Source organism: Myxocyprinus asiaticus, chromosome 13 (genome assembly GCF_019703515.2).
Source record: "Myxocyprinus asiaticus isolate MX2 ecotype Aquarium Trade chromosome 13, UBuf_Myxa_2, whole genome shotgun sequence".
NCBI lineage: Eukaryota > Metazoa > Chordata > Actinopteri > Cypriniformes > Catostomidae > Myxocyprinus > Myxocyprinus asiaticus.
This window is the reverse complement of record NC_059356.1, coordinates 8,475,386-8,489,621: the sequence shown is the minus strand read 5'-3', so window position 1 is coordinate 8,489,621 and position 14,236 is coordinate 8,475,386. Positions and strand designations below refer to the sequence as shown.

At 37.9% G+C, this 14,236-nt stretch overlaps 1 protein-coding gene across 1 annotated transcript in view; it reads left to right on the top strand.

Moving 5' to 3' along the window:
* Positions 1 to 14,236, top strand: part of LOC127450315 (caskin-2-like) — an 86,129-nt gene that overhangs the window by 39,649 nt on the left and 32,244 nt on the right. The window contains exons 5-7 of the mRNA XM_051714312.1: positions 5,657 to 5,754; positions 6,197 to 6,342; positions 10,973 to 11,068. Of these exons, the coding sequence (XP_051570272.1) occupies positions 5,657 to 5,754; positions 6,197 to 6,342; positions 10,973 to 11,068 (340 nt within the window). The remainder of the gene's footprint in view (positions 1 to 5,656; positions 5,755 to 6,196; positions 6,343 to 10,972; positions 11,069 to 14,236) is intronic.

Here is a 14,236-nt window from a genome sequence, read left to right as displayed (position 1 = left end):
GCTCGTAACACAAAGTCCTCACTGAGCTCTGGGAACTTTTCCGAATTATATATTTGTGGGTAAATCAACAACTGCTCAGTATCGCTGCAAGCGTCCTGCGGTGTAAAACTTTTTTTTCTGTTGCAATGGCAAAGTGCAGCAGACCTGTGTAGCTATTGAAAAACATTTCATTATTCCAATTAATTCAACAAATTCCAGCATTTGAAACATTTAAAGTATTAAGAAATCTGCCCCTTTTCACTTTTAATTGGTGCTGAATAAGTTGATAATTTTCTAGAGATTTAATAACAGCATTATGGTATACATGCACAAACATATTACCTTACATAGTTATTGTAGGACTGCCATCTTAATTTATAAGATTAAACATATACACTACTGGTCAAAAGTTTTGAAACACTTACTCATTCTTTATTATAATTTTTTTTTTTTCACATTTTAGAATAATAGTAAAGTCATCAAAACTATGGAATAACATAAATGGAACTATGGGAATTATGTTGTGACTAAACAAATTCCAAAATAAATCAAAACTGTGTTATATTTTAGCATCTTCAAAGTAGTCACCCTTTGCCTAGAATTTGCAGACATGAACTCTTGACATTTTCTCAACCAACTTCTTGAGGTATCACCCTGGGATGCTTTTTAACCATCTATGTTGGGCACTTATTGGCTGCGTTTCTTAATTATTCGGTCCAAGTCATCAATTTCAAAAACTTTTTAAACTTTTTAAAACTTTAAAAATTGTAAAAAAAAATTTGAATTAAATTTTTGTTTTGTAATGAAATAAATTAATATGGTGGCACAATTATATTTTTGTCTACAAAACTAATTTCAAACATTTAAGCATACGCCTTCAGATCAAAAGATTTTTAAGATCATGAGAAACATTTCAGTCAAGTGTTTCAAAACTTTTGACCGGTAGTGTATGTTTAATGGCATTAAATCGTTAAATCGTTCACTCAAAAACAAAAATAATAATTTACTCGTCCCCATGTTGTGCTTATTACGAGGCTTTGTAAACTGCAAAAAAGAGTCAGGGGAGATGCTCTCACTTTTTAGCCAATCAAAAACACTCTGAGTGTGAAATTATATTGCACGTTGACTGTTTATCCCAGTTCCCTTGAAAAGTGTGTATCCACCTCGCGTCTAATCTGCAGGGATGAAGAGAGATGAAAGATTCCCGGAACCCTTTGGAAAGGGTCACTACTACAACCAACCACCCATCTCTCCTCACAGCTCGCTCTGCTTTCCTAGAAGGTTTCTAACACAAATAAAAGAGTGTGTGGAAGCTGGAGGAGAAGAGTGTTCCCTGCTGTTCAGAGGAAAGGGAGCTCTTTCAGCATCTCCATCCCCATGCAGGGATCTCAGGTCCCATCAACAGCAGGTCAGGTAGGGGAATGAAGAAAGACTGCACAGAGAAGCGATTGTACCACTGTGACGACGAGGAGGGTGTGGCCGGGCCGTGATTGAGCACGACCTGCGTTGAATCAGCTGATCAGCGGGAGAGCGAGATAAGGGGCAGCCGGAGATGCTGGTTCGAGAGAGAGAGAGAGACACAGGCGGCCACATGACATGTTTGTCTGTGTTTGTTTATGTTTGTTTTAAGTTCATTTATATCATTACATTTATGTTGACTGTTCAGCCGGTTCCCGCCTCCTCCTTGCCCGTCCTTATACTGTTACAACCACCTACCCCAGAACCCTACACCTCAAAACTAAGCGCAAATGAAATCTGCAGGCTTTATTCCACAGTCATACACCCTGGGCCAAAAACTAGTCGTTTTGAACAGGTTTGTAATATGTAGGCTGTAATGTACTGTTAGGAGAAGGATTTTGAACCGATTAGAGTTCACAGAGGATGGGCTACTCAGTGTGGTGCTGCAGAAATAGAAACCAAGCAATTGACAGAATTTCTTGTCGTTCATCACTCATCGTTTGTTGCTGTCATGGCTGGATAGGACAAAAACTCGGAAAAGATTGTATTAACGTGAATTTAAAAAAATTGTGGATCGAGTTGCATTGCGTCTGGTTAGGACATGGTGTAACAGCCAGATTCTGTGGAGTTTAACGTGTGAGGTTATGCCAGCTGCTTGGTGCCATGGAGCCTCAGGCGTTCTCCATTTCCTGTCTTAACCTGCCTGTAAGGGGGTTTAGAGGAAAGGAGGAGGCGAGAACCGGCTTGACAACTTAAATAATAATTTATTAACCAAAAACACAACCAAAAACACACAACTAAAAACACAGCACAGCTGTCTGTAATTCTCTCTCTCTCGAACTGTCGTCCCCGGCCGCCTTTATCCCTCGCGCGCCCCATCAGGCTGATTGGGGACCGGGTGTGTCTCATTCCAGCCCGGCCCCGCCCTCCTCGGCTCTACACTCCTCCCGGCGTTGCCTCAGGCCGGGGAGCCCCCGGAAATGACGTAAATTCCCCTCCACCCTTCCTCTCCGGGTTTGGGGTGTGCCTTATGCCCTGACTGCTGGCGGGTCCTCCCCGCCTTCCTCGACCTGGGAGGAAACAGGAGGAGAAAAAAAAACAACAACACAAAATGGCGAGGGAAAGGCCAACACGGAGCGACAGAGAGAGAGAGAGGAGAGAGAGAAAAAGAAACTCACCAGTTATCTGATGCGCCGTCGCATGGTCCTCAATCACTACTCCACCCTCTCAGGCGGACTGCGGCCGCTCCTCCCCGTGCGGACCAGAGTCAGACCTCCGACCCCCAGCGGACAGAACGCCCCTCCGCGTTCCCGGCGTCCCGCGGGGACTCTCCTCCGCCCCTGGCAGGGGCCCTACCACTCCAGGCGGTCGGGGAGTCGCTTTCCTCCTCCCCCCGCGGACGGCGGTCTTCTCTCGACCCCTCCGCATTCCCGGGGGACGGCAGGGCACTCCTCCGCCCCTGGCAGCGGCTCCCTCGCTCCAGGCGGTCGGGGAGTCCCGTTCCCCGCGTCCGGGTGGTCGGGCTACTCCATCCCCCGTCGGATGGCAGCGGCGCTCCCCTGGGTGGACGGCAGTGTCGAGGATCCTGCGACGGGAATCCCTCCTCCTTCCCGGGTTTCGGCACCAGCGTAAGGGGGTTTAGAGGAAAGGAGGAGGCGAGAACCGGCTTGACAACTTAAATAATAATTTATTAACCAAAAACACAACCAGAAACACACAACTAAAAACACAGCACAGCTGTCTGTAATTCTCTCTCTCTCGAACTGTCGTCCCCGGCCGCCTTTATCCCTCGCGCACACCATCAGGCTGATTGGGGACCGGGTGTGTCTCATTCCAGCCCGGCCCCACCCTCCTCGGCTCTACACTGCTCTCTTGTTACAGTAACATGGAATGTTCTCCCACTTTAAAGGTCTTTGGCCAGAAACTAGGGCACTAGTAACTACTCATTTCTAGTCGACTAGATATCTAAGTATGTGACTATAGTTTTCAAGTCAATGTTTAACTTATGTTGCTTTCCTAACGGCATGCAGCATCAACGGTCTGACGGTCAGCTGGAGAGAATGTTCTGCACTGCAGTTGAAAAGTTTAAAATGAAAGCTTACGTGACTCCACTGATGCTGCTTGCATTGTCATGGATGGTGCAAAATGGTGCGATTAGTCGACTAGTCTAACTATGTCACACTGCATTGCTTGTGATGAATTCTACTTAATAAACTGAATCTTAATTCATTTCCAAATGACTAAGGCCAGTGGAGTGTTTCAGTGACTTTCACGCAAACTGAGATTCAGTGTGCACATTGAAGTAACCAACTTTAGCCTTTCATTTTTATCCAGACTGATCCAGTTCCGCTCTACTTCTGCATGTTTTCCCATATGTGGAGACAGCTTTCACCTCTAATAGATAGCTCTGAGAAGCCAGGGGTTCAGGAAATTAATGCTTTTTAGGTAACCTCATATGGTTTCATATTGAGAGAAAGCATCTGACTCTGCAATTAGGTTGATGTTCCTGTTTGATAAGATGATTCAGGCATGCTGTGGGTTGGAATGCAGGAACAGACAATGTTTTCAGACTTATGTTACATACATTTAGACATTTAAGAATTGTTTCTTTGCCAAGATAATGGGCAAATTTCAGACAGGCACAATCCTGACACTAAGCCTATCCAAAAGGTGGCAGCATAATTATGCTGCCTTCTATGATACCTTTTTTGTCCAAAATCTAAGGCAGCATTACATGTATCCATTGTGGAGAAAGTGATTCCATAATGCATTGAGGAAAAAAAAATGATCCAAGATGGTGGACGAAATGAGAAAATTGTCGCTTAAAGATATACTTGAAATTCATTCCATAATGAAAATTATGGAAAATCCATTCTACCTCTACTGCTTTTGTAGGTAGTAGACAGCACAGCAGTTCACTAGAGTCTGGAACAGAGCCAGGTATGTAAGAGTAAAGACTGCTTTAATGTAACCTGACAAACCCTCATTGCTTTAGAAATGACCTCCAAGCTGTGACTTGGCATTTAAAGATATTGAGGGGGAAACGCAAGCAATTCAGCCTCTGGTGCACGTTTTAACCCAAAAGTGCCACAGTAAGTTTTATGTGCCCTGTCAGTTTTGGCTAAAAACAATTTATGAGACCACTTGTGTTTCAAGTGACTGCTCCCCCTACTAAAGTGATATGTTTGCAGTAATGGCTGTGGGCCACTCTGTCTGTGAAGACTTCACAAAGAGAGCGATCAGGAAGAAGATTTATGCCTGGGACGTCTGAAACACTTGAGGAGGGGTGGTTGAAGTCCTGTTACTCATCTTTGAGAGGTCTTGCTTTGATTTCTGCATGTTCTAACAAAACACATCCTCCCCAGACAAGAAGCATTTTAATTCGTCATACGTCTGTGAACTTCTGCACATATGTGGGCGTATTTGCTCAGGGTACACAGTTTTTTGCCTGAGCTTGTGCTGGATTGAATATATTTCCACCTTTAACACTCTGATTTAGTTTTTGTCTAATAAAACCATTTAAATTTCAGACTTTAGTCTAATTGTTCCACAATGTGTGGCACTTTTACAAGGGAATGTTCTGTTGGCAGTCTTGCATGTATTGGAGTGTTTTATTTTTTCCGTTCTCTTTATGACCACAGATGGCCTCAAGTGGGGACTGATGAAAGTGTAATCGTGTGCTCTGGTATCACAATAAACTGATAATGTATTTGAGTGGCTTTTTTATTATTTGGCTTTGGCCTGCATCATTCCCAGCACCACTGATTATCAGTTCTCAAGAGTTTAATTATTTCGTTTTTTTCCCTCTCTCTTCATCTCTTTAAAGGTCTTATGAAGTTGCTCGACAAGTGATGTTGTCTGTTCTGTGTTGACATATTTCCTTTTGAAACCTGTTGATGAAGTTGGGGTGGGGGTGTTTTAAAGGGCTCTTCCAATAAGCTTTAGTTATATCAGAGCCATAAATGCTGGTTTGCAACTTGCTGGTTGGCTGCAGGTGGAGGGACATTTTCATTCTGGAGAACATTTGATTGGACAAAAATCTGTGTAGTGCAACATGTGTCATTAAAAAATTTTGGTCTGTTTCCTCAGAAAAGAAAAACTGTAAATTTTAAATGCATATATCTGTTAAAAGTTAAACATTTTTCAACTTTTAAGAGAGCATAAATGGCCTTTAGAACTTGACTTGAACTAAAAGCCAAGGTCTGTTTTTTCCCCTCAGGTTTTCAGCGCTACATCATGCTGCTCTCACGGGCACTACAGAGTTGCTGTCTCTACTTTTGGAGGCTCAGGCCGTTGTTGACATCAAGGACAGTAATGGTTAGAACACAGCCATCTCCTTATTAACTCATCTGCCTTTAGTAAAACTCTAAATGCTTGTGACTGTGAAGTTAAATGAACTACTAATGGTTGACAGACGTGGTTTTTAAATGGCTGAAGGTGGTATCTAAAGAGCAGGGTGGCCGATTTAATACTAATACACACTAGCGAAAATGCTTATATTTTTGCATTCTTTTCGAATTTAATACAAACTATTTCATAACAAATTTTGAGCTAAAGAAGCACAATATATGATACCAGTACTGTCAGATTTTATTGCTGATTTTAACATGTTATTGAAACATATTCTTGACCAACAGTTTTGAAGATTTTGGTCTTTCCCTTTTCAAGGACACATGAGCTGTACTTGTGTGCCTGTTGTTCACATAGAGAACAGATCCATCAGTGGATGAGTTTTGATTGTGTTTGTTTTGCTCTGCAGGCATGCGGCCGCTGCATTACGCAGCATGGCAGGGTAAAGCTGACTCAGTACTAATGCTGCTGCGGACAGGGGCTGCCGTTAACGGTGCGTCTCACGATGGGCAGATTCCACTGCACCTGGCTGCTCAGTACGGACACTACGAAGTGGTGCGTATACATTACACATGACGATTACCCACCAAACTCTGATGCTTCAAAACAGATTGCAGTGAACAAACATGCTTATTAACAAAGAGCAGAGCGGTTTAGAGTTGTGATGGGGATTAAGTTCTGATAAGGGAGAGGGAGGTTTGGGGGACATGGGGATTTGAGTAGCAGTAATGTAAATGTAAGGAGATCTGCTTTATGGAATTAGAACCACATTTGTTTCCTTTCTAAAATACATTACAACATTATATATGTGGGTCATTCTGACTATGCAGTACATTTTCATGTCGCCAACATAATATACAGTACTTGTGAAAAATGTTGCATAGTGTGGATGTCTTCAAAAATAATGATATAAATAGTTTTCATTAATCAGTTAACATCATACAAAGTGCAGTAAACATAAAAAATCTAAATCAATATTCGGTGTGACCACCTTTGCCTTTAAAACAGCCTCAATTCTCCTAGATACACCTGGATACAGTTTTTCTTGGTTGTTGGCAGATAGGATGTTCCAAGCTTCTTGGAGAATTTGCCACAGGTCTTCTATCTATTTAGGCTGTCTCAATTGCTTCTGTCTATTTATGTAATCTCAGACAGACACGATGTTCAGTGGGGGGGCTCTGTGGGGGCCATGACATCTGTTGCAGGGCTCCCTGTTCTTCTATTCTAATCTTTTCTATTTGCAGGAGTAATGTTTGGGAGTCTAACATTTATATTTCCTATTGACACACTAAAGCTGAAGATATAAATAACCATCTTAAGACAAATGCTTTTGTGAAACATCTTATGTGCCTAAGACTTTTGCACAGTACTGTATATATACAATATACAGTATATACAGTCTTAATGTAATGGATTAAACAATAAACTGCATAATAGTAAGATCATAATAAAAACAAAAAGGTAAAAAATGTAAATAATATTAGTTACCATTCTTTTATCACAATATCACAATTAAGTAAAAATGTATAGCATATTTATAGCATTGCATATTTATAAAAGTTTGGTACACCCTTTATAGAAATACTTCCTTAAAAAAACAACATATACATATCGTTCAAACATACTGCATAACAGGAATGACCCATGTTCAACACACACACACACACACACACACACACACACGTATAAAGATGAAAGCTGTATTGGAACAGTGTGGCATGTGTTTGTGTGCATTAGAGTGCATGTTAGATTATTTTTGCATATGTGCTTGTCTTTCATTTTCATAAAGGATGATACAGAACACCAAACGCAGTCTCCTCTATTAGCAGAGATTTAGGGCTTTGTGGATTTAGTAGAATGGAGGGCATCACTATTATTATTGCCTATACTTAGGGTCAGAGATTTGAACAAACCACTAAGTATTAAAATTTGCCCTTTGGTGTGCTGTTACTTTTTCAAATGCTTTGACTTGTGATTTGAACACCTTAGCAACACCCTAAAAAACACTCAGAACACCTTACAGTGCAACACTCTGAGTTTTGCATGGAAATCTAGTTTATTTAGGTATTGCTTTGAGGTCCAGTTTTATAGTCTGATTTAGTCTTGGGGTTGTGAATTAAATGAAAAGACAACAGATAAAATAGCATGAATGTTAGGGTAAATATTGTAGGAACATTGCTGTTGGATAAAGCACCTGGAATCTTACATCATGTAACTGAAATGCCAAGAAATATGATGTCAGCCTTACGAAATTAACCAGATATGTTTTTCTTTGTACTATAAATGTTTGTATGTTAGGGCTGAGTGGTATGATATTATATACAGTGTGATGACAGAAATGTTTTTTTTTTTTTTTTTTAATTGCTCTCATGTGTATCTCTATTGGAAAATCTCTGAAAACGGTACCACCTCTAAAATGGTATAGCGAAATCTTGCAAAATGGTAATATAGCTAAAGTGGTATCACAAAATCTCCACCAATTTTGTGTATACTATCACATTATCTGGCAAAGCGGTATCGCAAAATCTCTACCGATTTAGTGTATAATATCGCAAAATATTGAACAGCTGTACTATAGGTAAAGTGGTATTGCAAAATCTTTACAGATTTTATGTGTATTGCAAAATTTCGCAAAATGATATCGCAAAATCTCTACCAACTTTATATATATTATCACAGAATCTTCCAAAACCGTAATATCTCTAAAACACTATAGCAAAATCTTTACCGATTTCATGTATTTTATTGCAAAATCTCGCTAAAATGGTACTATCGCTAAAATGGTCTAATCACTAAAAAGGTATTGCAGAATCTCTACCGATTTCGTCTATACTATTGCAAAATCTTGCAAAACTGTAAACTTGTTAAAACAGTATTGAAAGAATCTCTATAGATTTTGTGTATACTCTCCCATAATCTCGCAAATGTACTATCGCTCAAACGATATCCAGGAACCTCTGTATACTATTGCAAAATGGTACTGTCACTAAATTGGTATTGCAGAATCTTTACCGATTTTGTGTAAACCAGAGATGTTCAAAAGTCTTTCATCTGAAGTCAGAGTCAAGTCTCAAGTCACTAAATGTTATATCTTTCATGCCTTTTAAAAAAGATACTCAAAAGTCATATTTATTCCAAATTACATTGTGTAGTCAAAATGTAGGATTCTTCCTGAACATTTTAAGTATTGCATTTTGTTTTAAGTCCACAAAAACTCTCTCTCTCTCTCTCTCTCTCTCTCTCTCTCAAACACACACATATACAAATTTTTGTTGAGTCGAGTCAAATCTGAAGTAATTTCAGGTCAAGTCTGGAGTCGATGAAGTCTATGAAAATGCGACTCGAGTCCGAGTCTAACTCGAGTCCCCATCTCTGGTGTATACTATCTCAAAATCTTGCAAAATGGGACTATTGCTAAAAAGGTATCACAAAATCTCAAATATCAACTGATTTTGTGTATACTGTTGCAAAATCTCGCAAAATGGTTCTATTGATAAAACGTTATCGCAGAATCTGTTGTGATTTTGTGTATTATAAATCAAAATCTCGGTAGAGATTTTGCTTACTATCGCAAAATCTCACAAAAAGTTCTATCACTAAAACAGTATCGTAGAATTTCGAGCGATTTTTGTTTAGGATTGCAAAATCTTGCAAAACGGTTCTATCACTAAACCAGTACTGCAGAATATCTTGCGATTTTGTGTATACTAACACAAAATCTCACAAAACTGTACTATTGCTAAAACGGTATCGCAAAATGTTTACTGATTTTGTGTATACTGTTGCGAAATCCCACAAAATGGTTCTATCACTAAAACGGTATAGTAGAATCTAGAGATATTTTTGTTTACTATCGTAAAATCTCACAAAATGGTACTATTGCTAAAACCATATCACAAAATCTCTAACGATTTTGTATATACTAACTCAAAATCTTACAAAACGGTACTATTGCTAAAACGGTATCACAAAATCTTTACTGATTTTGTGTATAATTTCACTAAATCTCTCAAAACGGTTCTATCACTAAAATGGTATCGTAGAATCTCAAGCAATTTTTGTTTACTATCGCTAAATTTCACACAAACCTATCACAGTATCGCTAAAATGATATCGCAAAATCTCTACCGATTTTTTTGTTTACTATTGCAAAATCACACAAAACAGTACTATTGCTAAAGCAGTATCGCAAAATCTTTCTGATTTTGTGTAAATTGTCGTGAAATCTTGCAAAAGGTACAATCGCTAAAACGGTATCACAGAATCTCTTGCGATTTTGTGTATATTAACCCAAAATCTTCCAAAATGGTACTATCACTAAAACGATATTGCAAAATCTTGCAAAATGTTACTATTGCTACAATAGTATCGCAGAATCTTTATAGATTTTGTATATACAATACTATCTCAAAATCTTGCAAAAATGTACAATTGCTAACTTTCTACCAATTTTTTGTAGAAAACGGTACTATTGCTAAAACAGAATTGTTAAATCCTTACTGATTTTGTGTATACAATACTGTCATAAAATCTCACTAAAGCGGTATCGCAGAAACTGAAGCAATTTTGTGTATACTAATGGAAAATCACGCAAAATGGTATTATTTCTGAAATGGTTTCACAAGATCTTTACCGATTTATAGGCCATCGACCATTTTACAACGGCTTCAAATGTGGCTCATCCAATCAGAAGTATCCATTTTATAATATTAGATTTATTGTCTACTGTTTTTAACTCAAATGTTGCACAGTGTTAAGCTGTTTTTGCACTGATTCCAGACTTATAATTTTAATTAATAATCTTATCTTTTGATTTGAATCCATCAAGCTCTAAATAAAAATAGAAAATAATCAAATGAGTTATAGTACCTGTCATTTGTTAAGTGTTGAATTCACAGGATTATCCAAAACAAATATAACCCGATGTCTACTTAATATATAAAAATTGTTTTAATGAATTTCCAGCAAAAATAACTATTTTAGTAATATATCGTTTTATAATATCAAATTACTCATACCAAGATATTGACGTTTGGACATACTGTCCACTGCTAGTGTACTAGTGAGGGATGAGGGATAATCTGCATGTTTTTATCATTGCTTTGTGCACAAACGCATGCCACTTACAAACAAACAAGTATGGACAAATTGAAATTCTCTTCTTCTGTCTGTCTCTGTTTGTCAGTCTGAGATGTTGTTACAGCACCAGTCGAACCCGTGCATGCTGAATAAGGCTAAGAAGACTCCTCTGGATCTAGCCTGTGAGTTTGGCCGGGTGAAGGTATGTGTTCTCATCTCTATAGGGACTGATCATGAATGTTTACACTCATTCTTCATGTTGGATGTTATTTATTACATCACATGATCTCATTTGTTATCACAGATGTATGGGGGAATCTCACGAAAACATGTCTAGGCCAATTTTCACTCCAAAATCAAAATCAGAAAATATATACATACAGTATTTTGCTTATAGAAAGTGAAGATTATTTATAGGACCATTAAGATTTTGTATAATCATTTCTCATTACTCCAAATTATCATTTACCGCGATCCACAAAAAAATCTCATTCTCATTACTGTAATGTTTCCAGACGTTTTACTTTTGATTTTTTTCCTGTAATTTTCATTATCATCAATGATGATTCTGTAATAAAATTATTTTAAAATGAATTATTAAATATCATTTAATAGTTATTTATTTTGTAATATTTATCTTTTATCTATTTTATCTTATTTTGAGAATTAGGGACGAAACATGCTTAACTGTCATGAAAATAATGCAAAAAAAATCGTAATGGTCCAAAAATGTGGATTTACTTCAAGCAAAATATCTTCTTTCTTTTCATTTTGCAGTGAACTATGAGCGGGAAATGCCCTTTGTAGAGAAATGTATGGAAATGCACAGACAAGGGATGGGCCATGAGTTATGCAATAAAGTATTCTTTTTCCTCCTTTCTCTCTGCACGCCCTGACTGTGATTATTTGTGTTATTCATTTACTCAGTGATTGAGAGCTCAGATTTTAGTAGCTGCTTTTAGTGCTTTTAAAAGCAGCTACTAAAATCTGACCGTGGTGTGTGATTTCAGTTCAGCTTTGTATTTTTAAAGGCTCTCAGTGTGTGTTTGTGTGTGTATGTGTGGTCAGGGTCCAAAATTAACATTTGCTAACCACCAAACTGTGGAAAAATGTACAGTCTGAAGTTTATTAGTGAATTTCTAATATTTTTTTGGCAACACATACTTGCATTAAGCCACCACAACAGAAATATGAGGAACAAAATTTCTAGTTTTGTGACAGGTGCAGTTTCAATGAGTCATGGAGAGTGGCTCATCTTGTATACTATGTTGCAAGCAACACATTGACCTGCACTGTTTGTCACAAACATGCAAGACAATAAACAGCTAAATAATCCCATTGTAATTGGGAAAGAAATGTATTTGTAACTAATAAAATAATGCAAATTACACAGGGTTTCCGCTGGTCTTAAAAAGGTCTTAATTCGCCCTTCCATAAGTTAAGGCCTTAAAAATGTCTTAAATCGGAGTAACAAGTCTTAAATTCATAAGGTCATGGCATTAAATGGGATTGTTTTCTTGTTGCGTTGACCAGACATCCCGTTTTAAGAGGTGTGTCCTGGTGTCCTGACAATTCTCTAAAAAATGTAATTATGTCCCGGTTTCTGCCTAGTAGGCTCTCTGATTTTTTTCAGGCAATTTCTCGCTATTGTCTCTGGAATTGTTTGTAGAGAAGAGAAGCAATTACGTTGCACGTTGATATGACATTGATACTTTCATTCTAGTCTTTCGTCAAATCCACTGAAATTTTTCTAGTTACCATGGCAATGACGTCATGCACTTGGTGCTCACGCTCTTTGTCGTCCTGTCAGTCAGCGCAAGTTAGACATGTTCAAATAAAAATTTGTTTTCAACAAGGAGCTGAAAGAAGCCGATGTCTTTGCGCAACACTTGAAAATGTAAGCGGGGTGTTTTCTGAATGTTAATTTTCCCTGCGAGCACAGAGGTAAATCAGACAATGTCACATTCAGAGAGCTACACTGCACCTAACCCTAACCCCATTGTATTTAGAATTTTAGGTTCATGTACCTTACATGACAAGTTTACTCATAATTACACATGCAATATGAAATGATATGGATAGAATTGGCTACATGGAATTTCTATATTAGAAAAAGCTCAAATGTGGTTAAATCGTGAAAAACAAAGTATAAAATAAAATATACATTTTCACAAACTATATATTTCAGAAGTTTGCATACCCCTTTTGCTTTAGGCCTATACGTTTTCACACCCCTCTCAGAATGTATGCAAATAAGATTCAATATTTCATGTAGTACTGCCCTTCAAAAGCTACATTACACAAAATGTACTGTCATTTACACAAATCATGCTGTTCAAAAGTTTGCATCCTCTTGGTTCTTGGTTCTTGTGTTGTCTTCTCGAGCATCAATGAATGTTTGCACCTTTTGTAATAGTTGTGTAGGTGTCCATCAATTGTCCTAAGTGTCAAAAGCTGGATGTCTACATCATTTAGCCACTGTTGGGAAGAACTCAAATGTGCAGAAGATGCTGGGAAACCAAAGAACGTACAGTAGTTGGGGGAAAAGTGGGCAGTTTTAGGACAAAGCAGGGACTCAAGAACAATTATAAAACACACAGTCATCACTGATCATCGAGAAAGCAACACACCATATTAGGAACCAGTGTAATGTAAACTTTTGAACAGGATCATTTGTGTTAATTCAGTTACTATTTTGTCTTGTGGAATATACAGCTCCATAAAAAATTACAAACCCTACCTAAATCAAGAGAAACTGATAATTTTGCAGTGGTCTCTTAATTTTTTTCAGGAGCTGTATGTTAGTATCTGGTATGTCAAATAGCTTCTTCAGGGCAGTACTAAATAAAAACAAAATGCAATTTTTATGATCCCTCTTTTAAAAAAAAAATTATAATGTTTTTCCTCTCCCCCTAATTTCAGCGCCACACAGCTTACATTAGATCCCTAAATATTCATTGAGCAGTATAGTGATGCTTCATCTATTAGTAAGTGACACAGCAGTGTAGTAGAGGAATATAGCTGATACAATGGGTCTAATCAGAAGATGACTCTTCATGTGCTCTCTAGACATTTACATTTAGAGAACATATTGACATGTTGTGTTCCCTTCAGTTGATTCCTTACATTTTCTGTAGTTGGTCTTAAGTTCTTAAAAAGTCTCAAATTTAGCTTATTAATCCTGCAGAAACCCTGTAAGAAATAAACTCAGCAAAAAAAGAAATGTCTCTTTTTCAGGACACTGTATTTTAAAGATAATTTTGTAAAAATCCAAATGACTGTACAGATCTTTATTGTAAATGGTTTAAACAATGTTTTCCGTGCTTGTTCAATGAACCATATACAATTAATGAACATGCACCTGTGGAAT